This window comes from Strix uralensis, chromosome 9 (genome assembly GCF_047716275.1).
Source record: "Strix uralensis isolate ZFMK-TIS-50842 chromosome 9, bStrUra1, whole genome shotgun sequence".
Classification (NCBI taxonomy): Eukaryota; Metazoa; Chordata; class Aves; order Strigiformes; family Strigidae; genus Strix; species Strix uralensis.
Window position 1 is genome coordinate 29,477,569 of NC_133980.1, and position 25,312 is coordinate 29,502,880.

A 25,312-nucleotide genomic window follows, 5' to 3' on the forward strand; every position below is an offset into this window, starting at 1 on the left:
AGGCCTTGCCTAAAATACAGGATTGTATTAAGAGTAGCAGCAGGTTCTTGGGGAACCATACTTAAAACTGAAACAAAAGGAAACAACCTCCCTCCCATCATTCAAAATCAGCTCTTCTCCTCCCTATTACAAGTCAAACTCTTCAAAAAGTCCAAAAAGCTTTTCTTCTGTGTGCTGTCTGTGAAGCTGGGACCCTTGTCTTGGTTGAAGGTAGAGCTACGTGGGTATGTAGGGTCATGGGTGTGACACCTGACGATCAGACATCTTCAGGTAGGAACAGGAAATGTCAAAGTTCCCTTTTAAAAGCAATTATAACTTATTGGAGACTTACTAATGTTTTCAATAGAAGATGCATTTTTTCCTAAGAAATACTTCATGGAAAATTGAAACTATATACAGTTTGTTTTAAGTTTCTACAAATTTATACGTTGATACTATAGGAGGATGTTTAGGAACAATGCAGCATGGGAGTTGTCTGAGCCACAAGGAGGGGTGGAAAGGACCTTTAAAGTGCTTTAGTGGTGGACTTGGCAGTGTTAGGTTTACAGTTGGACTCGATCTTAAAGGTCTTTTCCAACCTGAGTGATTCTATGATTGTAACACACCTGTGATAAAACTCCTGAGATATTTTTTCATTTAGACTGCAATGTTTAGTTGATTGAAAACTAAAATTTTCTGTTCTGTCACTTTGAAGTGGATCAAACATGATGTTTTGACTTTTTTTAGACCACTGTAATGGAGCTATATATTTTATATCTACAGCTGCATTTAGAATGATACACTTCCAAGTTGAGGATATATTGCTTCTTAATATAAATGATAACCTGTATTCACAGAAATTTTTATTTCAGCCCTTTTGGACCAAGTGAAAAAATTTGGAGGATTCTTCCAATGGGAAACTACTCAAGTAATTAATTTTTTTAAAAACAGACGTGTAGGGCTTCAGTTATTTGGAGACCTTGTCCTCTGCAATTCGGAATGCAAGAATAAATGCTTTTCTTCAGTGTTGAATTACTTTCACTTACTGTGGTTTAGGATCAAGAAAATTTTTATCAAATATCAGTTTCATAAAATTAGGATTTGCTCTCCCTGTCTTCCAGGAATCTGCTACCTATCACTCATGTCTGTATAGAAGAGGGAGAGAAACCAATGGTGCTGCTGCCATACATGAACTGGGGGAATCTTAAACTATTCTTGCGACAGTGCAAGCTGGTAGAGGCCAACAATCCTCAGGTACACTCGGAAATCCGACTTCTTGCCCGTTAAACTTAGACTTGCTTTGTCATCTCTGTATGTGCCTTAAAATAAATGGTTGTGGTATTCACCTGTTCTGTTGTGACAATGAGAGAATTAGCAAGCAGGTTCCGTGGCAAGTGTTTGTCTTGGTTCATACAACAATTCTTGGCTGCGTTCATCACAGATGTTCAGAGAGCATGAAGCTGAGCTAAACTCAAAGATTAGGCTGGTAGCTGGTATATCAGTACATCTTAAAATATTTAAAAAATAGAGAAAATGGTATATGGTTGTGGATTTAAGTTAGAATACACAGGGGAAAACTGTATGGAGAAGTTTCGGGTTTACTGATTTTATTTTTGGTATAATTAATAGATTATCACTTTAATTATCGTTCTTAATTATTGTAAGTATAAAGCACTTCTGTTAAACTTTTACAGTGCTGCTGTAGATTTGCTATTAAGTAAAATAACTGGATTTATTTAACTTTAGATACTAAAGGAAGCGGTCTGCTGATTTTTTTTAACTGCTGTGGGTGCTCTTCAGCATTCATAACTTGACTGTGTTTCAATGGAACCTGTTGCATAGATTTCATAAGTGAGAAAATATGCCTAGATGAGAACATATTTTGCATATTTTTAAAAATCTGAGTGTTTAGTGATGGATGTGTATATGTAGTAAAACTATCCCTCTTGTTAGGATTACCTCGTCTTTTCTTCAACTTCACCTTGGCTTGACTTCTGTCTTTAAACTGAATCAAGCACAAAATTGTTTCCTGAGGTCAGCATTTGTGTCCCTGTTATGTACCAGATTTCAAAATAGCAAGGGCCACCTACCTCTGTTAATTTGTAAGTTGTGATAAGCTCCTAGGATCTCTCAACTTTTGATCTAATTTGTTTTGTTGCTTAATCTGAGTTAGAAATCCCTATGCAATGCACTAATATCCTCTTCCAAGAATTTAAGCAGAAATGGTATTTATAATCTGCATTATGTCAAACAGGAGTTGCCTCTTAGTAACTAGGTATGACTGTACTTAATTATCAAAAACCAGGACATTTGATGTCCTAGATACTTATTTTAAGATGGAACTTTTCTACAAATACCTAAAGCAAACGCTTGAGTTTTCTGAAATTATACATGGCTACTGTTCTTAATAACAACCTTTTAATGAAGAAGCCAGTTTGTTACTGTTTTAATTTAGTATTTGGTTTATTTCAACCCCAGTCTTGTAACTTCAGTGTGTATACTGAAGTTTCTGAAGCACTAAAGAAATGGAAGCAGGAACCCAAGGTACAAATATATGCAGGGATTTAATTTATATAGGACTGTGAAGTTGTAAAAGTAGATGGAGCAACAGCCTTTGATACCAGTTTTCAGCATAGCAAGATAGATGGATGTATTCGTAGATAGCAAAAAGAGTTTTGACTGTTACTTGTGCTCTGCTGCCTGAAAATGAGTTGGTTTCTAGGGAAAGAGGAAAAAAATGTGGTAAGAAAGGTAGAATTGACTGTTTTGCCTATGTTCACCACTAATCAAAGGAAAAAGCTGTGTAGCAGTGAGGCAGTTGCAAACTGGAAACATTTGCCCCTGGCACGTTAAAAAAAAAAAAGTTAAAATTTATAATAAGGAGTCTTTGTATGTTTTCACTAGGTGGTAGTGTCTGTAGTTACTACAAAGCATCAGCTGCTAAACGGGGGGGTGAGGGGGGGCACTAGAATACAACAAAACCACCAACCTCACAGGCACTGGCCTTGCAGTTTTGCAATGATTGTTGTTCTGTGCTCTTGCAGGCAATTTCCCAGCAGGATCTTGTACATATGGCTATTCAGATTGCCTGTGGAATGAGTTACTTGGCCAGACGGGAGGTCATTCACAAAGACCTGGCTGCTAGAAACTGTGTGTAAGTACTCAACGGCGTAGAGTCCTCATGCAGACAGTGTTACGTCAGTAGCTAGAGCTGCAACAAGCTTTCTTCAGTTGGCCTGATCTCTACTTCAAAATATACTACTGTTTGGGTTTTTTTACAAATTTTGGATGAATAGTTTTGTCAGGCAGATGTTTTCCTCTAAACAGACGTTGAACCAGAAAGCATGGTTTTCAAGGAAGCAGAACATCCTCATGTTTAAATACTTCTTTTAGGTTTTGTCTATCACTTTTTCAAAGGCTTGAAAAATATTAAAGCTTCCCTTAAGCTTTAATAAAAACTTGGAATATCTTTGGCAGTTTATCGATGGATAGATTTTTGTATGAAGTAGTTTTTCTTTTTTTTTTTCTTAAAAAATGGCTTAATGGCTTTCTTCATTGGTAGATTTCTTAGTTGTCAAATGATGGATACATACGAATGTGCTTCGTTTCGTAATGGTAGGAATGCCAAAGTAGGGTTTGAGACCATCTTCTGACTGGAATATGCCCTCAAAATGTAGAGATTGAGGTGTTTGTCTTTCCACAAACCAAATCACTCAGATTGCCAACTCTGCTCATTCTTCATCTGCTTTAACACCTAATAAGGGGAAACAGAAAATACAGAGTTCTGCTTAAACTTAACTAAACATCTGAAGATATCAAAAGGGCCACTTAGTCCCTGAGCTTCGTTTTATATCATCTGAAATAACATCATAATTCAAGTAACGTAGTTTTCAAGAGCGTGTTTGAAGCCTTGAATTCAAGTTCCTGATTTGGAGAGACATTTCTCCTTTTGCTCCCCACTGCCCCCCCAAGAACATGCACTGTTCTATTAATGAACTAGTAATGAAAGAGAAGGAGAAAGAAGCAACCTCTGGGTTATACCCCGGAGCTGTGTACAAATTGTTGATCAGTGAAGTACCTGCTGATGAATATAAAGCCTTTAACCAGAAATTGGGTATTAGAGATGATTTTGAGATTTGATGAGCTCTGCTTTACCATAAACAGTTTGATCTATGAAACAGTCCATCATCCCTGGATCACTTGGGATAAATGCACATCTTGCATTCCTTCAGTTACGATGCATCGTTTAGTTTTGGAAGAAAATAAAGTGCCTCATGGTTTAGTCATTGCTTGATTCTTGTGTCTGTTTTATGAAAATACTATTGCTAAACTAGTTAATTCCTCAAAATTGCTGCCTGCATCTTCTTGATGACCTTGGGTCTTGCATCACATGTAATCTGAGAGGCTTTTTGCCTTAGCAGTGCCCACAGGGTTTTCTCAGGCTGTCTTCTGCCAGTGCAAGGGCATAAAGACTGGAGCATGCTCCCAAATCTTCAGGTTTCTCAGTTGCCCAGGCAGGAGTGACTGGGTTACTGTCGCATTTCCCGTTCTTTGGCTTCCATCTCTTTCAGCTTTTTGCCACCTTTGTGAATGTGTCTTTCCTTATTTGCCAACATGTTTTCCAGTATACCCTTGAAAATACATCCTGGGATCCTCAAGGCTTCAGTCCCTCCCATATCTTCAAGGCGCAGTTGTTGAACCACCTTCTTGTACCCCTTTTGGATTGGGAGTTTTCTTTGATTGTTCCCACATAGTCCTTGAAGTGGAAGCCCGGTTTCTGTCTTTGCATTTTTCGTGGACAGCACACACTTCTAGTGTATGGCATGCCTTGCGGCCGTGCTGCTGGTGGCTGTTAGAGAGCTCTGCACGTCTGGCTCAGCAATTCATAGCAAAATATGTGCCACGTTCCCCGCACCCGGATAGGCCCTGCTCCTGAAATTTGGACTGCCTTCCCTGCCTAGCCCCTCAGGGTTGTCAGGGGTCACTATTGCTAGAACTTTTGTCCCTTGTGCATAAAAGTGTCCATAAAATCACTCGGTGCTCTCAGGTGCAGTCTTTGGCCCAGTTCTTCAGACTGGCCAGGGTCAGCAAAGCTTCTGACGCTGCGTCTGAGGGACTAAGAGGAAAAACCTGAGAGATGCTTTAAGCACTCATGCTTGTCCTAGGATATTCTTTTAACTACTGTACTGTTGTACTGGCACCATGGGCATCAGGCACTGTCAGCGTAGCAAATGCTGGGACAGAGGGGGAGCAGTGACATCCACCTTGAAGCTTTTGAACTGGTGCCACTAAGCCAGGCTGGCACAATCCTGGCTCTTGCACTATGTAAGTTTGATGCAGTTCCTTAGAGACTCTTTTCTTAACTCTTACTGCTTGTCCTCTCTGGTGAACGTGTTCAGGAAGAAGCAGTACTGCAGGAGACAAGGATCATAAACAGTGCTTCAGGGAAATTACCTTGTGGCAGCATTTCTGTGCAGTGAATTAATAGCCTAGTGCCCTTGCTGGGCAAAGGGTCGGCAGGCCAGGCTGCTTGACTCCTTGTCCTCCTGGAGCAGAGTCCAGCTTCACTTTAGTTGCCATACGTGTGATTTGGAGTGCTGGCAGTAAAAATCAATACATAGTGCACGTGGTGCTCCTTCTCCACGGGAAATGCAGGCAGGAGGTGAGCATCTACCGCTCTGTGCTGCAGCACAAGAAATCCTGGGCTAGCATTAGGATTTTAAAGAGGGTGCCAGTAGCCAGGATCCCTTGAAGGGCTTTGGTTATCTGCCACCCCTTTGTTCCCCAGGTCTGTTCCTGTGTGGTGAAGGACTGGGAGGAGTTGATATGAAGTGTGTCAGACCTATGTACCTGTGCCCTAATTTTGGGAAGGGAGCCAGGATTGCAGTGGCCCTGGCAGGTTTGTTAAGGGAGGAGATACTTTTGGCCTTGTGTGCCCATGGCACAGTAGGGCCCAGTTAGAGTGGACATATGGATTACACAAGTCAGAACTCTCTCATCGCTGGGAGATTACCTTTTGATTTGTATTTGTTTATAGATCGGTCTTCTAGGAATTTCTCAGAACTTTTAAGAGTGATTAGATATGGAAATTTCCTGGTCTTTAAATTTTGAGGGCAATGAACTGACCTGAAAGTGCATAGAAATGGAATAAATAAGAAGGCACTTGAGATAGTGAAGCAGGAAACACGCAAATCGAGCATTTCTATTTAATTTTTCTCATCAAAATAAATGATTGACAAGATGAAAAGACAGCAAATGCCATTTCGTTACAATCCCCCTAACCAATGTTATTTCTACATTTTTGTCATAAGATGTTAAAGCCAACATCTTACCTGTATTCTGTCAGCTGTCTGAGAACACTGAACTTCATTACACATTTTTTTAAGTTCCAAAGAATATGAATTAACATCCCAGAGGAGAGAAAAAAATCAGTAAGCTCCCTGTGCTTTTTTGAATCATTTTTTGTTGATTAAAAGTAAAGTTTCTTTTAGTCAGTATCCTATTTCTGACAGTGGTCAGAATGAATATCTCTTGTTGAGAGGAATAAATAATATCTTACCAGATTGTTTGGAGACAAGCTGTTAGGCCACAGATAATGCTGGTTGCTTTAACAAGGTATTACTAGATCTTGCCTTGCTTAAATCTTTGGCTTATTATTGCTACAGAGGTACTATAGCTTAAAATTTGTTTAATCGATTTGATAGGGGATCTCTGAGGGAGGAGGAATAATTTAAGGGAGTTATTTGTTTGCTTTAACTGTATTTTTTTTCACTTGTAAATGTTTGATTTTATTTAATCTAAGACTGCTGATTTTTCTAGTGCTTATCTGTTAATGCAGAATAAATACGTTCTTTGATAATATTTGATAATCACAGAATAAGTGTATATTGATCTAGAAGAATGAAAATGAATAATGTGATTAGTGTTGCCCAGTTAAATCCGGAGTCTGAAACTTAAGGTTGAGCCTAAATATTTTCTGTAAAACTGTAATGCTACGTTTGCTAAATACTTTTGTTCTTTTAAATTAGCATTGACGATGCACTTCAGGTTAAGATTACAGACAATGCGCTATCTCGAGACCTATTTCCTATGGATTACCATTGCCTGGGAGATAATGAAAACAGACCAGTTCGATGGATGGCTCTTGAAAGCCTGGTTAACAATGAATTTTCCAGTGCTAGTGATGTGGTAAGCTTGTTTTTTTTTTTTTTTTTCTCTTCCATTTTGTAAATGTATCTTGTTGACATTTCTCCCTTTTTACAGCCGTTGGAGAATCATGGCAATAAATAGGTAACAGTGATTTGTCCAGAACGGCATCTGTACACCTGCTTCCTGCATTTGCTGCTCATGGCAGATAGTTCAAAGGTCTAGCAGGCCCTTCTTGCGTGGCAAAATTGTCCGTTGCACCCTGTTCTCCTTGGTAGCATTAGCAGAACTTTTCTTGAACTTCAAGGTTCCTGTCAGCTTCTTGTCCTTCTGCAGGACCCTGTCCTCCAGCCTGTCAGCCGCTCTGCCCAGATTGGTACCATCCATGAACTTCCTGAGAGTCCAGGCTGTTAATGAAGATAAAACAGTATTGATTCCTGAGCAATGCCACTAGGAACTGGTCATAGCAATTTGAGTCCAGCAGTCCAGCCACTTTAATGTTGGCATCTCACTAATTTGGTATAAAGATGCTGTGGAAGGTAATGTCAGAGGCCTTGCTGAAGTCAGTGTGAGCATCCATCGCTCACCCTGTGTCCACTGACACTGTCTTTTCAGCAAAGAGCTAGTCAGGTTAGTCAGGCACAGTTTGCCCTCAGTAAATCCGTGCTGGCTGTTCCCAGACACCTTTATGTTTCATGTGCATGGAAGTGACTTCCAGATCACGTGCTCCCCAACATTAGCAGGCGCTGATGTTGGACTACCTGGGCTGTAGTTCCCCAGATCCCACCTCTTCAAGAGCATGCCTTTTTTCCAGATGTCACCAACCTCCCCCAGTTGTGGTGGCCTTTCAGAATGAGGAGAGCAGCGTTGCGATGACTTCCACCTGCTCCCTTGGCGCTCTCGGACACATCCTGTTCAGTACAGTGGTCTGGTGCATGTGCACTTGGCTTCAGTGCAGCCCAGATATTTTCCTCTGTGGGTATTTCTTGGTAGGTTACTTCTGCTGAGCTTTGGTCTTCCAAACTCCATCCCTGCATGCTGATGCATTCTCACTCTATTCCTCAAGTAGTCTTCTGCTTCCACTCTCTCTTTGCTTCCTTAGTGTCTGAGCTTAGTGCATCCATGGTGGCCTTCTACCGTGCTTGCTCAGCTTCCTGCACATCAGAAGGGACTGCTTCTGTGCTTACAGGAGCTTGTCCTTGTAGATGGACCTGTGGTAATTAGAGTGCTAATTAATGGTAAACCACTTACCCCTGTGATCTGTCTCTTACTGCTACAGGGGCATTTTCTTTGATAGTGATGCTTTCTTAAACGTGGTTACATCCAGAGACTAAACTGCTTCTTAAAATGTACCGGTTGGTTTTTTTTTTCTTTCCTCATTACCATGGTCTTTGTACTGGTGCCCAAGCCATATAAACAAAAGACCCAAACCAAACAAACAAAAAAAAAAAAAAGGAAGGAAAGGAGTCAGCTCTGCTCCAGAAATACTTCTTTACTCATTGGAAAATGTTTGGGGGTTTGTGTTATACCAAACTTAGACAGAACAGGAAATAGAAGTTGCCTGTAAAAGCATTTTTGTATAATACTAAAGGGGATCAATTAAATTTCTTATTGATTTTTTTTTTTTTTTTACATCTGGAAATGAAAGTGTTCACTGTTTGTGAAGACAGGACTTGGAAATAAAAGCTTATATAACACTGGCAGTGAAATGTGTAACTTTACTAGGATGAAGGCACCTTGGTTTCATAACCATTTCAGAAAACTAGTACAATTCAGCATATAGTCCACAATAACCCAGAACTCCTTTTTGCATTATATTATAATGTAACTCAGCTTCTAATACACAGTTCTTAACTTTGCATACGTAGCTATCTGAGTTTTACAGTGTGCAAAAATGGACTTTTTTTTCTGGGTGTAGAAAATACTATCTGCCCTAAACCATCTTTGCATTTACGTGGATGCTTTTCACAAATGTGGTGTAATATAGTTTTGTCTGCTTGCTAGGAAGAAATCGAGTTATCAGTTGCATGTAACTTCTAATCAGTGATGAAATCTGTTACAAACAATTAGGTGGTGTCTGTTAAGATGTGGTTGGCCTGTGTTCTAGGCTTGCTTTTTGGATGCATTTCTTTAAAATGGTTTTGCTGGCTTGAAACATTTCTGATATGTTCCTCCTCTGCCAACAGTTATATCAGTCAGCCAAAGCATAGAAAAACAAAACATGATTCCTGTTGAATTTTAATTCTGTGGTTTTTCCCTGTGCTGGGCATGAAGCTCTGCATCTCTTTATGCCATTTTTATGCAGCTATTACAGAATTAGAAATGGTTATATTCTCAAAGTAGTTTTGCTTGAATTGCCCTTTATTCTCGTGTTCTAGGTGCACCACCACTTGTCCCTCGGCATTTTTCTTCTCTGCAAATGAAACAATGTCCTCCCCTGCCTTCCCACACTGCTAATAGATGGCTGATCAGAGCAGGGCCGCATCAGTCCCCCTGCCATTCTCCAGCTCTGAGCTTCCCATCAGTGTTCACTGACAGCATCCCTTAGTTTTTGGTCCCTTAGGCTTTGGTCGAGGTGGGGTGGCGGGATTTCTTTTGATTAAAAGCAAGAATCTTTCGAGGCTTGCAGAATTCTGCCCCTTCTTAATAAATCATGATGTGTGCAGCACTTGTAACTTAAGCAGTGAATCATCAGTGTGCAGTATCAGCACCATCCATGTTTTGTCTCTTCGGTCTCTTGACACCAGCCAGTAAATCATTTTACTTGTCCTGTGCTTGCACATTGATTGATCTTTTTCATCACCTTAAGCTCCTTTCGGCGAGCATTGTCAGCTGAATATGTTGAATGCTGATCCAGCCGTCAGGTTTATTTAGATGAAATCTTTATTTTTCTTGTGAGTCTGACTTCTGAGCATAGACTGAAAATATACAGGTGACTTTGATTTAAAAAATTATGATTTCATCCAGTCCGTTCTTCTGAACCTTTGAATTTCACTGACATTTTTTTGAGGAATTTTGTGTAGTATTTTGAAGAGGTAAAGTGTGATATAAACTGTTAATTTTTTCAAAACAGTGGTTTAATGTTTAATATTCCTTAGATTTAAGTGTTTTGAAATGTCATACTGGAAAAATGCAGTAAATACATGATTTCTTAGCACTTAAGTCTTAGTGCACTAAGGTTTTAATTTTACTTCACTTAACACCTGTGCTGTGATTCTTAAATTTATCAAGACAAAGTATTGTGCTGTTGAACTTGGATGTATATAGCATTTATGTAAAGCTTTCTTACTCTGCGTAGTCTTATTTGCAACTGATTTTGTGGAACGTCTGAAGGAGCTCTCAAAATCTGTCCTGTTCTGTTAATGCTGTATGCTATTTCTTTTTAGTGGGCCTTTGGTGTAACACTGTGGGAGCTGATGACTTTAGGACAGACTCCGTATGTTGATATCGACCCCTTTGAGATGGCTGCTTATTTAAAGGACGGCTATCGAATAGCTCAGCCAATCAACTGCCCTGATGAACTGTAAGTGCATGTTTTTGGAGAGAATAAAATGTATGGTTTGTAATCAGCCTGTTAAGCCAGCCTTATCAATGAAAGGGCCGGGTCTGCCTTTCACACAAACCCTCATGTAAGTATACGTGTGGCTTCAGTGACCTACATCAAGGAACTTGGGCTTAATTTAAATGCTTTTTGTTGTTGTTGTTGAGTTTCACTTAATCCTGACCCAATTCTTTTCCTTATTCTGACACGTGAGAGGAATGGGGTTGATCAGGAGGATGGGAGGAGGCAGGCAAAGGGACCAGGGATTTTCAGCTTAGTGTTTGCAGGGCTGCAGTGTAGGAAGCCACTAGGTTTGTAGGTAGAGGGAGTCTGTTCTCCCCGCAAGACTGTGGAGAAGTACTGTGTGTAATGGAGTTAAATGGCAGGGCTTGAGGTGTTTAGTCATAATCCTCATGGTACAGGAGAATGCAAGTGCACAGACGCTACCTTCTGCCTCACGTGTTCTCCCAGATCCCCTTCCTGTAAGCCTACCACAGGAACACTTAGAGCTATGCTTTTACAATAGTTGAGCAATTTTTGATGAACTATATATTGCTTCATCCTGGATTGCCTCCAACGCGTATCCTAAATCAAACCAGCGCTTCCAGTCACAGCACATTTATTGATCACTCCAGGTGTCTGTCCTCTGAAGGAGTTGTTCAGCATCGTGTATCAGAAGATCCAGGCTCCTTTTCTCTCTCCAGTCAGCAGGTTTTCTAGTGGCAAATGCTGTTTTTTGCTTTCAGGTTGGGACTGTGGTCATCTGGCTTATGTTCTCATGTCTTCCGTTTGTCTTTGTCTTGCAGGTTTGCTGTGATGGCTTGCTGTTGGGCCCTAGATCCTGAAGAAAGACCCAAGTTTCAGCAGCTGGTGCAATGTCTAACTGAATTTCATGCAGCATTGGGAGCCTACGTCTGAAACTGCAGAAGAAGATTCAATTCACTGATTGGGAGAAGGCATGGCATACACCTGCGGCTCCATGCATCACTCAGACTCACACACGTGATGTGTATAAAGCAACACCAAAGGGAGAAAGCACTTCTTCCAAAACACTGTGCCTTAGAATGCCTTAGTAGTCTGAAGATTTTTGTAAGACCTCTTGATGTTGAATATTTTCTAGATATCACTTTTGCTAAGTTAAATTGAGACCTTTTTATTTGCCATCAGGATTTTTAAAGTGTAGTGATAGTGAATTTAAACACGAGATTTGAATGGACTTTGCACTCTTACAACAGACACGTGATTTTTTTTTTTTTGAAGGGTATATGGAACTGGTAGAAAAGTGAGGATAGGGGAAATTAATGCAAAAGCCACACTGCAGAAAAATTTCCCTGCTTTTGAAAAAATGTTGAAACTGAATCTTTCTGACCAGCTCTAGTGTTTGTACTTGTATGTATCTGGAATAGCTTTTTAGTATCAACTTCTTCTATTTTGAGACAACAGCACATTGTGGTTGGATCCACAAGCGGCATCTTACCTTTTTAACCCATTCACGAATGTTTTTTTGGAAAAGCTGGTCTTCAGGATACAATATCTCCTTTTTAAAGCAGTAAGTGATTATGTAAAAGTGATTCCAGTTTACCTCATGTGGAGAGTAGTAAAGGTGGGGTAAAAGTGGTGCCCCTCCTTTCAGATAAAAGGCTGATGTGATTTTTAAGATGGTTTTATGTGCTAAATAGAGGCCTTCAGAGAAGCGCCAAAGCAGCCCTTGTGTGGAAGTCTTTCACCTCAGACTTCTGGATCACAGTTTCTCTTGTTCAAAAAGGTACTGGTTGTTTTTTATGGGCTTTTATGGCCTGAAATGGGCTTAAATATATAAATATATATTTGTAAAGACACTTGCAGAGTAAAGAATGTTTTTCTATTACATCTAATGTGAAAGCTTGGTCCCTCACACTGCCCTGTGTATCGAACGTGCAGGTTGGTGGTTGTCATTGGGCTGGAGTTGGCGTGAAGACAAGGTGGATTGCCTGCCTCCCTCCCTGCAGAACTATCCCTGAGACTTAATATATTGTCCTACTGCCTCCTTTAACCCAAATATCCATTCCCCACCCCAGGTTATTTTGCATTGGAACATTACTTAAGAGGCCTGAACAAGGTATTTCAGGAAAATGTGTGGTGATCACAGCCTTACTTCAGCCTTAGTAACTTCCATATTCTATATACAACAAAGTTATTTGCAGAGTAACTTCAGTTCTCCAAGTGAACTGTAGCTTGCATCCTCTACATGGTGGCACCGTGAGGCAGGTTGCACTTTAACACAGTGTCAAACGTGAAAAATGGCCTTTTGTCTCACGCCATCTTCAGAGTAAAGCACCCGTAGCCTCAAGTGTTTGTGCAACTGCATGGTTGGGAGCGTTGCCCTGACAGGCTCTGTAGCAATTGTAGCATTTTAGGAGACTGGTCTGCAAGTACGAGCAGCTGGATTTGGCTGTGTTGCGTGGCTGGATTTGGCTGTGTCATGCAGATGTGTAGCTTTTGTTCTTTCCAGAGCTCTGAACCTTGCTGAAGAAAATTAATCGCTTTCTAATTAGTATCACGTGAAGCAGAACTTGGCCCAGTCAGTTCTCAGTCTCGCAGGCTGCCCCGTTGCATTGCCAAGCTAAAATGGAGTGTCCCTCAAAATCCAGGAGCTTTCCTAGCTGTGCTTTGGGGTTAGTTGTCTGTGGCTAGTGAACCAAGTCTTGCTTTATCCTGGAAGGAAACTTTCCTGCTGGCTCAAGTTTGGGCATGTTATGATGGGCTGTGTTTGCTTGAATGATTGGAAACTGGTTTCATTTGGTTGGCTTTGGAGTCAGAGTTTCTTGGGGATAGCAGTAAGGCTTTTGTTGTGTGGAATTCTGTTGTCTCTTTCTTTTCTGACCCAGGGAAACTGCCCAAAGTACTTGTGTATGATGACTAGGTGGTTAAAGCTATCAGTGGCAGTGTTATTCATACCCAGATCTGTGTTATGATGGGATCTACAGAGGTCATAGCTGGGAGATTTACTCGAGACTGGAAAACAGCCCAAGGTGAAAATGTTACGCATGTTGTATGTGCTTCATAGGGTAGAGTCACCTGCATACAAGATGTATATCTTATAAAATCTGTTCACATCGATAGGTATCTGAGGTGACATCTAACCGCTACAGTCTTGTCGTGGTTTAACCTGGCAGGCAGCTAAACACCACACAGCTGTTTGCTCGCTTCCCTGCTGCCCAGTGGGATGGGGGAGAGAGTTGGGGGAGGGGGAGGGAAGTAAAATTCATGGGTTGAGATAAAAACAGCTTAATAGGACGGAAAAGAAAGGGAAAATAATAATGATAATAATAAAAGAATTAAAATATACAAACCCAAGTGATACACGATGCAATTGTTCACCACGTGCCGACCGATGCCCAGCCAGTTCCCGAGCAGTGGCCCCTGGCCAGCTTTCCCCCTGGGTTATATACTGACCATGACGTGATGTGGTCTGGGATATTCCTTTGGCCAGTGCAGGTCAGCTGTCCCGCCTGTGTCCCCTCCCTGCTTCTTGTGCCCACCCTCCCGCCCCCTCCCTGGCCAGGCGGTATGAAAGGCTGAAGAGTCCTTGACTTAGTTGTTGCTAAGCAGGTTTTACACTAAAACATCAGTGTGTTATCAATGTTATTCTCATCCTAAATCCAAAACACAGCACTATACCAGCTACTAGGAAGAAAATTAACTCTCTCCTAGCTGAAACCAGGACAGGTCTTAAGGTGGGTTAGGGATGTACTACACTTCAAACTGCTCTGCTCAATCAGCACAAGCTGTGGGAATGGTAAATTCCATCAGCTTTCCCTTCGATAGGCTGTTTCTCATCTACTCCTAGATGGGTGTACACATCAGTAGAGACTGAGAAGGCGTTTAGTGTGGCATTAAGGTACACATAAAACTATCAATTCTGGAAATTCTACTTTCATTTAAACATGCTTCACCTACGGAGTTAAAGCTAAGGTAGGCATTTTGCTGATAGCAGAGCTACCTCGAGTAGATGCCTTGCAGGAATTTATTGTACCTACGGTTGCAAATACCTTTCATGCAGGCATTTTTCTTCACTGCTGCATGTGATACATCTTTGCTCTATGGCCTTTTGGAAAAGCTCTTGAGGAGCAAGTCACTCAGGTAGAAGATTGAAAGTACAGACTTTCTGGAAGGAGAATACTATAGGTAGTTTCTACTCTTAAAGTACACAGAAAAGTCTCAGTGTTGAAGTTTGGATTGATCAATACCTGTTACTTGAATACAAATACACACCCTCTTGCCAAGGTCCAATACATGTTTCCTGCTGGAGAGGCATCAAGAGCATGTTGATGATAGTGCTCAGGCTTAAAAGCTCCAGTGGCAGACTAGGATGGATGCATATTTTGTGTTGACAAGAAGATGATGAAAGAAGAGTGGCTGCTTTGGCCATACTAAACATATCAGATAGTCCATCCCCAGTCTTTTTTCCACATGTCTGACTTTGAACAGAAAGTAACAGGGTCTGGCAGAGAGGTACAACCTGATGTATACAACTTGATGTATAGACAAGATGTTTTGTGTGGAGGAGAGCCAGGACATGGGAGCTAAAGAAGGAGGAAACAGCTAAGAAAGCCCTTATCAAATTTCTGGGGAAAATAATAGGGTGGGGGTGGACCAGTCCTCTCTGCACCCAACCCTCTGGAGCACAGCTCCTTGTTGTGGATTCTCTGTAAAATAATGTCACTGGAGACCTCCACAAGAGCTATTTTGCTTGGAGTGCTGATGTTGGAACTGTATGGGAGGTGTTGTGGAAAGGGCTGGGGAAGCAGCTCTTAGTAGTTCTCTTGATGGGTTTAGAGACAAAAATGAGTAAGCCGTGTGGGATGAGAGTGCGTTTTGGAAATTATAGTGCTCCTGTATTAAGGAAAAACCAAAGGAGAGGCTTAGTAGAGCAGTAAAGGAAATGGTATGAGAGTGACCCTTGGGAGAGCTAGATGGAGTGTGACTGGTAGGTAAGTCAGGGAGCCAAAAGAGCAGAAAGCTGTGGGTACAGGAAGGAGAGGAGACAGGGCTGATTGTGTATTACAAGTTTTTTTGGTGGGGGGGATGCTGGGAGAAAAAAGTAGGCAAGAAGAGGTAAAAGGCAAGAGGTGTTGAGCATTAAGTGCAGGGTGTCATGGGCCTCCTGTGGAGGCAGAGGTCAGGGTTTGGTGGGAGCACTTATGGACTAGAGCTCCAGAGTGAAGGAGGGGATCAAATCATGGGGAGAAAAAACAACGGGAAGAGAGAAGGTGGAGAGCAGACAGTTCATCAACAGTGATGGGTTGGGAGCTGTGGAGGTGCTAAATAAGGGATATGGAGAACATCTGGAAGGTGATGCTGAGAGAATGTCCGCTCCACGGGCAGTTTTTCCATGTAACTCAAGAGATGCCTTGGAGGATCAAAGCGCTCTTGGCTGTCTTGGCCAGCATTCACATTCAGGTTGTCTTCTGTTTCCCACTGCAACTGTCTCTGGGTTTCCAGTGAAGGGTGGGGCTGGCATGGCAAAAGGAGCTGCCTATGAAAGATGGTGCTGTTTGTTTCTGCTAGAGGTGACCTTGTTTTACTTAATTTTTTTAAGTTTATTTAATTTTTTTTTTTTGCTTGGGTTTGCCACTAAGAACCTGTCTCCCAACCCAAAGTGTCTGACAGCCTTTGTCCTAGGATTTGTGAGAAAGTTTTGAACTGTTTGCTCTGGAAAGACGTGTGTGTGGTGTGCTCTAAACTGCGTGCATGGAAAAGGCTTGAGTCGGTGCTTTTCAGAAGAAAGTGGAAATATTGCTGAGATTGTGGAATTTGTGTAAGGGTATTGAGTTTTGAGCATTTTTGTGGTACGTGTTGGGTATGAATCATGTTGAAGAAAAGGAGGATTAAAAAAAAAAAAAAAGAAAAGTCGTCTGAAAAGAGTTGCATGAGTGCATCAACCACATATTGCATGAGTATGTTCCTTACAGGTAAATCTGCATACTTAGGGCCAGGAGCAAATTTGTCTTGTCTTCTCCAGTTCAGTCCCATGGTCCCAGCTCTGAAATGCTTACCTTTGAAAGTAGGCAAATACATGTGTCACACACAAATACAAATGCCAGTGTTAAAAAAAAAAAAAAAAAGCTCACTCGACACAAATGAAAGCGACCGTGTGTGAAGGGTGTTCATGCCAGCCTTGCAGTACTGCTCTGGGAAGCAGCCCTTGGTGTGCTTTCTAGCTAACACAGGGTGTATTTTTTTCAACCTGGCATGCGACTTTTGGTGCAAATGGTCTGTGACCCGAGGATTGTGCGTGTTCAAGGCTCTGTTAACTCCACTTAAGAAATCTCTGTTTGTCAGGTGAACTCCTCTTGGTGTGGGCGGATTGTTATCGCAGGGTGCGAGGTAAGTCCAGCCGTAGCCTTTGATGTCAGCACAGGAATTTCAGTGAGAAGCCACTGGAAGAAATAAAAGAAATCTGATTACAATAAGAAGGAGGGCGGGCTGCCTGCTGAGAACTGATGTGAGCGAGGTTTAATCCAAATACTTACTGGAGCCACAGAGTGCCCGGTAAGGAGCCAGTCTGACAGCTGAAATCTGCAGTGCTGTTGCTGGGGGAGCGCTTGGAAATATCAGATTGAAATGGGATTACAAGGAGAGGGAATATTTTGGGGGTGGGGGGGGAACATGCTTTATTTCTGATGGTTCATCTCGTTCCTGTAAGGAGTGAACCTTGCCTGTCCTGACCTCTAACTGTATCTTGCCTTGGAGCAGCATCTCATACATACATAGTGCTGCGAAGCACTTGCTAAATATTGCCTGTTTGATAAAAAGAAGAGGCTCGAGTTACCATGCAGTAGCTCTGTAGCAGAAGGCAAGGTTTGATTGTAAGATTCAGTGGGTTTTGGGGTCAGTTATTGGCCTGGTTGGGGCTAAGTATACTAGTCTTAGGACTCAGGAAAGCTCAATATGTGTTCTCATGTGCTGGCTTATACTAGTGTCCTACAGCCCCACCAGAACTGCGCCAGCTGAATGCCTCTCTGATTGCACTGTCTCGCGTTTGAGCCATCTGCTGTCGCACTTCCCTTGGCTGGAAAAGGCAATAATGTTAGTTCTGTCTCCTTCCTTTCATGGCACAGAAACTGTTCTCAGTCGCATGAACAAGTGTGGCTCGCTAACTCTAGGACCAGCTCTCTCCAAGTCTGATGCTCCAGATAGCAGGTCCCCTTCTCAGAGCTGCATGGCAGCTGAAGCAGCCAGATGTGTCAGCTTTACAAAAGCTGTATGAAAAATCAAAACGTTTTTCCACTAAGAAATCCAAGAAATATGCAAAGTTAAACAAAATAACTACCCCAAGTGTGTTTCTGATTCAGCTGTTGGCTTCTGCACATTCCTAGGGTGGGAGAGGCTGGATGCATCAAATAACCCTGTCTCTTCCTCTCCCTCCTTCCTGCCCCCCAGCCTCTTCTTCATCTCAGTTGCATCTGTAGTCTCAGCTTCCACCTTGTTTTCTCCTGCTTAAACAATGCACTTCATTTTAGTTTATTCTACCTCTTTTTGCTTAGTAAGTTTTAGATCAGCCTCTTCTGTTGTCTCCTGTTGTGTTAACATCCCCAGAGCTTTTGACCTGATGAGCTGGGTTATCTCTGGGTGTAACCCTCCAGGATCCAAGAAATCTTTCTGTGCCTTGCATCCACACGGAGCCAAAACACTTAGCAAGCGACTAGAAACCCTGGCACTGGCTGCAGGCAATCCCCCAGCCAGAGAACTTGGGCTCGTTAGTGAGACAAGACTCATCTTGTTAAAACTGTAGTTTGTAAGAGGAGGACCTACATGGTGCAGTTCATCCTGTAGACAACAATGAGAATGTCTCAGGCCTATGTAGACACTTGATATATGTAGACACCTACGTCCAGAGACATGGTGCAACCATGGAGGGGTTATATATGGTGGCTCCCTGTCACCTTGCCTGAAGGAGGTCACTTGGTCTGCAGCCACATGCGCTGTATCCCATCCTCTCCTCCAGCAGGAGAGCTTGCTTTTGATGGAATCCTTGCTTGCGGACACAAGAATGGCTCTCCTTCCTCCTCAGATACCCTCTTCAGACTGCGGCGAAAGCCCCCTTGCATTTTTGTAGCCCCTTGGCACACAAGTGGGGGGCTGCCCCTGATGCGGCAGGCTGAGAACTGCAGCAGCATGGCATTGTGCAGCTTGTGTGGGAGAGACTGGCAGCAGAGTCTGGCCGCTCGGGGATTGTCTCTTGGAGCTGTCCAACACCTTCAAAAGAAGCATTTTTGGTTAATTTTTTTCTTTTTAAAACCAAGTTCTGTGCAGGTCCCAGGCTTGTTTGCCCAACAGAAGCTGATCGGTCTCTAAGGGTGAGAGTTAGGGATGAAGGTTAGGGGAAGCTGATCCAATATGTTGGTGATGCTTCAGCCTCTGGAATAGACTCGGAGAAGGCTGGAAGGGTGCAGGGTGCGTTTCTGCTGCGAAGCTCGGGTGAAAGCAAGTAGGAATCTTCTGGATGCGCTTGAGATGCGATATCTGGTGCAGAATGCAAATTGGGTGCTGCAGCTAACATGTAAAAGCTGTCTTCAAGCTTACCTGGTCCTAGAGGTCCTGCTTAAGGCTGCTCAGCCACCTGCCCAGACCCTCTGTGTCCCACCCCTCTGTCCAGGCAGCCTCGGTCTAACGCTGCTGTGAGCACTTCATTGCCTGCAGAGAAGCAGGCTGTCCCGCAGCGATGGCCTTCCCCTCAACTAAAATGGAGCTGAGCTGGTTAGACTTTAAATAGAACTGTCCTCCAAGCTTTGTTTTTAAGCTGTGAGGAACCCACAGATAGGGAAAGTGCTATGCTGGGGATGATTCATGCTCTGGGAGGAAAAATAAACGAATTGGCTGTTCTTAATGATGCATATGGGACAGACGTCGGGACAGATGTCAGCACAACCTTCCTAGGAAATGCTGAAGAACAGACTGAATAATAGCGTGTGTTTGAAATAAGAGTGGGAAAGTGGATTGACTAAACTTGCCTTTGCAGAAATGTCAGAAGTCTTAAGAATAAGCCTGGAGGTGGGGAGACAGCAAGCTGGCTTTGAATGAGAATATTGATACGATGAGCATGACAGGAGGATGATACAAGCAGCATGAGCAGGGAGATAATCAAATACCGGGTGAGAACAGGTATGTTGGCCTGGCAGGAGGCGTCAGTCTTTTGTGTTGGGTAGATGTTGTGTTTAGATTTTTCTTTTTGATGCGTCAGCAGCTGTTTTCATGGAGCAGCTGGGACAGGACATCACCCAGAAAGAAACCAGTTCAGCTCGGTCCTGGATGATGCACAGGACCAGCTGTAAAATTTCTGGAGAGCTGCTGCGTACTAGTGACCAAATTGTGTTTAGATCTGCAGTCCTCACTGGTGTGGTAAAAGCGGAAGAACAAAGGGAAAAGAAAAAACAACCACAAAAAAATCCCACAACCGAAAAAACCACTAAACCAGCATTTAATTTTGAAAAGGGGAGCTGTTTAAACACAAAAGCAGTTTAAGGAGGGAAAAAAAAAAAGGCTGTCAAAAGGGTAACATGCTCTGAGGTCCTGCTTGCAGGGCTTCATTCCTGGTTTGAATGCTGGCCAGAGGGGTAAAATCCAAGCTTTAAATGCCCTCCTGACTGGAATTTGCCTGTCAACAGATAAAAGCACATAGGAGATATTCGTGAAGTTTAGGGACAGGTCACACTACTGTGTGGGTGTTGCTGCTGGAGTACTGGGAGAAGTCTTCAGCGGTGGTGTGCTGTGATGCTCGGGCCGTGGCAGTGTGGAGGGAGGGAAAGACACAGGCAGAGGGCACTGAGAAGCAGCAGAGCACTTTGTCCTCGGCCAGCAGCACCTGCAGCTGGGATGCACAGGCAGGAGGGGGAGGCAGGACTGCTGCCAGCCTGGGAGGAGTGCAGCACAGCTATGGTGAGTGACACCCCTTTTTTTCCACACTTCTTCTAAAGCTCACTTTGTGTGCTTCATCATGCTCAGACTGGTGATGTCTGCTTCGTAAGGCCAAAGGGAGGGTTTCAGGCAGATTAAATAGTGTTACTTTCACTTGCTTTAAAACTAATTTTCTTTGAAGAGAAGGATTTTGAGAAGGAACAAAGTGCCGACAGCTGGTGGACAATCCATTCCCTGTGTTGCAATATTCAGGTTCCCAAGAAGCAGTAATCACTAAGGGCAAGGTTGTGTAAAAATGATTTTTTAAAAAAAAATTATTTTACACAATAAGAGAAAGAAACGTGTGGCTGAGGCCGCCTTGCTGAAGGATTTCTAGGAGTGGTGTGGTAGCAAGGCAGCCTGGGCCATACAGACGAAGTCTGAGGGCAGAACTGACATAGCAAAGTGCATCAGCAATAAAATTGCTACTCGGGGAGGAGGAACAGTAGAAATCTCTGCTATAGGCAAAAGGGCAGAGGGGGAAAAATTAGCTAACCTGTGATTGAGACTCAGATTCATTTAGCTGCTCTGCTCCATGCTGCCTCTGCCACACGAGATAGCTTGATCAAACTCTTGAGACCTTGGTTTCCCCTTCAGGAAGCACTCGCCTGTGTCACAGGGGTGTTGTGCAAAGGAAAACGTTGGAGAAAACTGTTAGTTGCTCACCGCTTCTGTTCGGGTGGAGTTATCAATTAATGGGTAATAGCGCATGGGGAAATAAAACATGTGAAGAGGCAATTGCTGACAGCTTCTCTGGGACCTGGTGGGAGGGGGAAAACCTATACTGCACCTCCAAGTGGCCCTTCCATAGGATGCCATCGTAAATTAACTACCAAATTCTGCCTCCAAAACAAAGAGCGGGTTATTAAAGGGACTGAGGAGACAGAGACCATTGGCCTTGAACTCTTACAACAGCACACTGGGATGATGAAAACCTATTGAAAAATTTGCTAGTAAGACAATTTTCGTCCGAGTTCATCCTCTCTCCAGGCAGGATGATGCTGGCAGCTGAGTTACGGGTCCAGCTGGTCTCAGAAAATTCCATTTGTAGCCTGTACGATAGCAGCAACGTCAGTGTGAATCAAGGCTGTCTCCATCAGAAAAGGTGCTTTCGGTGTCAGTATGTCCAACAGCAATCTCAGCTGCTTGTAGCTGTTGTTCTTGGGGAACGAGTTAAGCTTCAGGCTACTCCAGGTCAGTCACCTTTCCTTCTCTGATGTTATTTTAAGTAGGGATATCTCAGTCCTATGTGTGGAGACTGTTCCTAGCTTTGTTTTGGCAATGTTGGGATATGACAAAGAATGTGGGTTCTGGGAAAAGCTGTGAATTCCAGCACTGCTCAGCATTTGGGGAGAACAATATTATTGTACGTCAGAGCCAATTTGGGGTTTCTGCAGGGAGTTCTTGTGCCTCAGGGAATCTGTAGTGATGTGTGCTTGACTCCTCTGTACTGATGCAGCTTGGGAAGATGTTGGCTGCTACCCAGTCTCTCTCTGCGGTGCCAACTTTGCAGAACATCTGACTGCGCACGCAACTTGAGTCTTGGCTTTTCGGTTGCGGTCTCTGAAGACTCTCAGCCAGAAGGGCGTACTTGGGAGCAACATGAACACTTCTTCCTAGAAACAGGAGGACTTCCCTGGGTCAGAACTAACTGCCCTCACATCAGCGTCACAGATCTTAAGACGTGTGCTTACTTAGGCTAGGACCATCTCTCTAGCTGACTTCTCCTTCTGATTGTGGCAGTGGGCCCACAGAAGAGATGCTCAGTGCTGTATCTTCTGCATGAATTTGGATTTTAATTCAGCGATGGTACTGGTGGGGCTGTGTGTTTTTCACCCTCCCACTTGGGGTTATGCCAGCTCACCTTTTCAGGTGCTTTAATGCTTTCCCTGAAACATCTTCCTTTTATTGTTTGGCTCTAGTGAGCAAATTGAATCAACCCTACCAGTATATGCGAGGAGTCTTGGCAAAAGAGTGAGCTAATTCTTTTGGGAGAACTCAGTGATAAATTCACCTTTCTGCTCTGACCTATTACAGTTTTGATATTTGTCTTGGGCAAGTGTTGAAGTTAATACAAGGAGCAGAACAACAGCCTTAACTTACCAAATACAATCCCATTCCCTTGTATGTTAAAAATTACTGGCCAAGTTAAAGATTTCAGAACAACCATACTGGGGCAGATCAAGGGTCCTGGTCGTCTCCCCAGCCCTGGTCAAAGCAGATGCATGGAGAGGAGGAAGAGCAGGGCAGGCTGGTGCAGTGCATCCTTTTAAGTCCTCTTGCAGCCTCCAGCCCTTTCCAGCTTGGGTGATTTTCCAAGCCATATGACGCATCTGTCTACTAAGACATGAATTTCTCTTGCCCAGTCTTCCCTTGAAACCCTGTGGGTGTTTGACATCCCCAGTGTCCTGCAGCGAGGAGCTCTGCAGCTCAGCTATTGAGTGAGGAACCATCTCTTGTTGGTTGGTTGGTTGGTTTTATTTTTGTTCTTTTTTGCTCCAAACCTGCCTTTTCATCTCCTTTTGATGCCCTGGGGTGGCTGTATTGGAGGAGGGTGTGAACACAGTCCCCTCTTGAGTGTGAAGAGCTCTGGATATCCCCTGTAAGTCACCCATTTTACAAGGACCGGGGAGCCATAAATGTGCACACAATTCCTGGTGTGGGTAAACTGTGGATTTACCTACCAGTGTAATGAAATTTGTAGTCGTCTTTTCCCCCCTCTGATCCTTTCTGCACAGCACCTCACACTCAAGTTTCCTGCTAAGGAGCTGACGTTTTCATGGAGCACTGGAAGTACATTTAAGTCTTCAGGGATAAATTAAAATGCTGTTTCTAACACCTGGTTGCAAAGCTGCATTAGGATTGCCCTTTTTCCTTGTGTAACACTCGTGTAATGAGGAATGCATCTCATCATGAACAATTATCTATACTGGAAAGCTTAAGTATGACTCCCAAACAAGTTAAAAAAAACCCAGCGCTTTTAACAATAATAAAAAGCTTAATGACCTTGGTTGTACATGCAGAGCTCTAAGTTTTGCTACAAGAAGGGACTTGCGGATATTGTCTCCGAGTCTATAGAAACACATAACTCTTTCAAAGCTCCTTTGTTCCTTTGGATAGCAAGAGCCATTCTGGGTGTGTTTCTCTAATCTTGAAATCTGTGAGCTTTAAGGAAAAAAATTAAGTTAATTAAACCAATTTTTACATGTATTCTTAGGCGGTGCTTCTGAGGTGTGGTACCAGCATGGCTGGCTATAGAACCCCTGATTTCTGTCCTTATGTAGTGATCACTAAAACAGTAGAAATATTTTCACCATTATCCCTTCTCTGAATCTCTGCTTGATTTGGACCAGAACAGCTCAAAACTCTGGTGTTTAGCTTTTAGTGAATTAATATCCTATTTCTCAGCATGTCTTCTCAATAGCTGCTGAATCCCAGCGGGGAAATTTGGAGCCGTAGGAAGGAGAGGTGGGTGGGAGAGCACGTTAAGCAGTCGTCCCTCCCACGAATATATTTCCTCTTTGCAAGCTCTTGATGAGATGCCGCGTAGTCACAGGAAGCTTGAGTGCTGCCACTTCTTTTTTTATCTTGTTGCTGTGTCCTGACAAAGTTCATCTGATATTAATTGGCGTCAGGCTTGCATTTTTCTCCAGCTCCCTGGAGCAGAAATTATTCCTCCCCTTGCTCTGCTGGTGTTGGTGAAGACGTGTCTCCAGCTGGACTGGGTGCGACAGGAGCCTTGGTGGTTGGACCCTGATAGCTTAGCACTGGTGGAGACCCTGGGCTACCCGGCTGTGCTGGCCAAAAGTCCATGGCTGGACCATGCCCAGAGCTGATACTTGGCTGCTGTGTGTACACCCCCTCCTCCATGCTCATCCTGGTTGTGCTGGCCCAGGCAGAAACCCACTGCTTGTTCCTCAGCCAGGAGCAGCATCTCCTTTTACTGCTTTAATTTAGGCTTCTTTCATCTGACATTGATGCCTGGCAGGTCTCTGTGGCTCAGAAACCTGAGGGTTTCCTGGTTCTCCTGTCCCTGTGTGGTCAGGTCATTCCAGGGACAGAGCCCAGATTTGGTGAACTAGTGTTACTATCTGTGACAGCCCAGCACAGCATCGATGTGAGTTCTACAAAGAACAGAAAGGGAAGCTACAAAGCATAAAACTGCCAAATGATGCTTTTAGGTGTTTCTTCAAATCTGCTCTTAAAAGTCCTGAGGTCTTGAGAAGTGTCCTTATGTGAACATCTCATCAAGGTACTACAGCAAGTTTCTAGCCCTGGAAGAAAAAACAGCAAAAAACCCCCAAACCAAAACGACAGAAGAACAACCAAAACTGGAAAGTAAATGGGCTCTAATAGGGGAGGCATCTTAATTTCACCCTGGAATTAAAAGCCGTTAATTTGGGTTTTTTTTTCCATGTTGGAGGAAAAGTGTTTTCAGGTGTGGAGTAGTTACCGGTAACGCGTAAATCCTTTAGCAACCAGGGCGATGCTTGGACAGCACTAGCACAGGAAACGAGGAAATTGTTGCTGCTCAGTGTTAGACTGCAAAACTACTGTAATCTTTTGATACCATTTGGTGGAGGAAGTGGTTTTAAGTGTTGATTAATTGCTCGGACTTATTTTTTTGCCCTGAGCATTTTAATTTCCCAATCCCAAGTTTTCATTCTTTCCCCACACAAGATGCTTGCTTAGGTCGCCCACTTTGTT

The 25,312-nt window shown here is 43.1% G+C and overlaps 1 protein-coding gene across 2 annotated transcripts in view; it reads left to right on the forward strand.

Annotated features, from left to right (window-relative positions):
* The window catches only part of RYK (receptor like tyrosine kinase), a 61,868-nt gene extending 49,333 nt beyond the window's left edge, over positions 1-12,535 (forward strand). For both annotated transcript variants that reach the window (XM_074878005.1, XM_074878006.1), the window contains exons 11-15: positions 1,101-1,233; positions 3,024-3,133; positions 7,008-7,167; positions 10,512-10,648; positions 11,473-12,535. In XM_074878005.1, coding sequence (XP_074734106.1) covers positions 1,101-1,233; positions 3,024-3,133; positions 7,008-7,167; positions 10,512-10,648; positions 11,473-11,584 — 652 coding nt within the window. In that variant the 3' untranslated portion in view covers positions 11,585-12,535. The remainder of the gene's footprint in view (positions 1-1,100; positions 1,234-3,023; positions 3,134-7,007; positions 7,168-10,511; positions 10,649-11,472) is intronic.
* Positions 12,536-25,312: the final 12,777 nt, after the last annotated feature.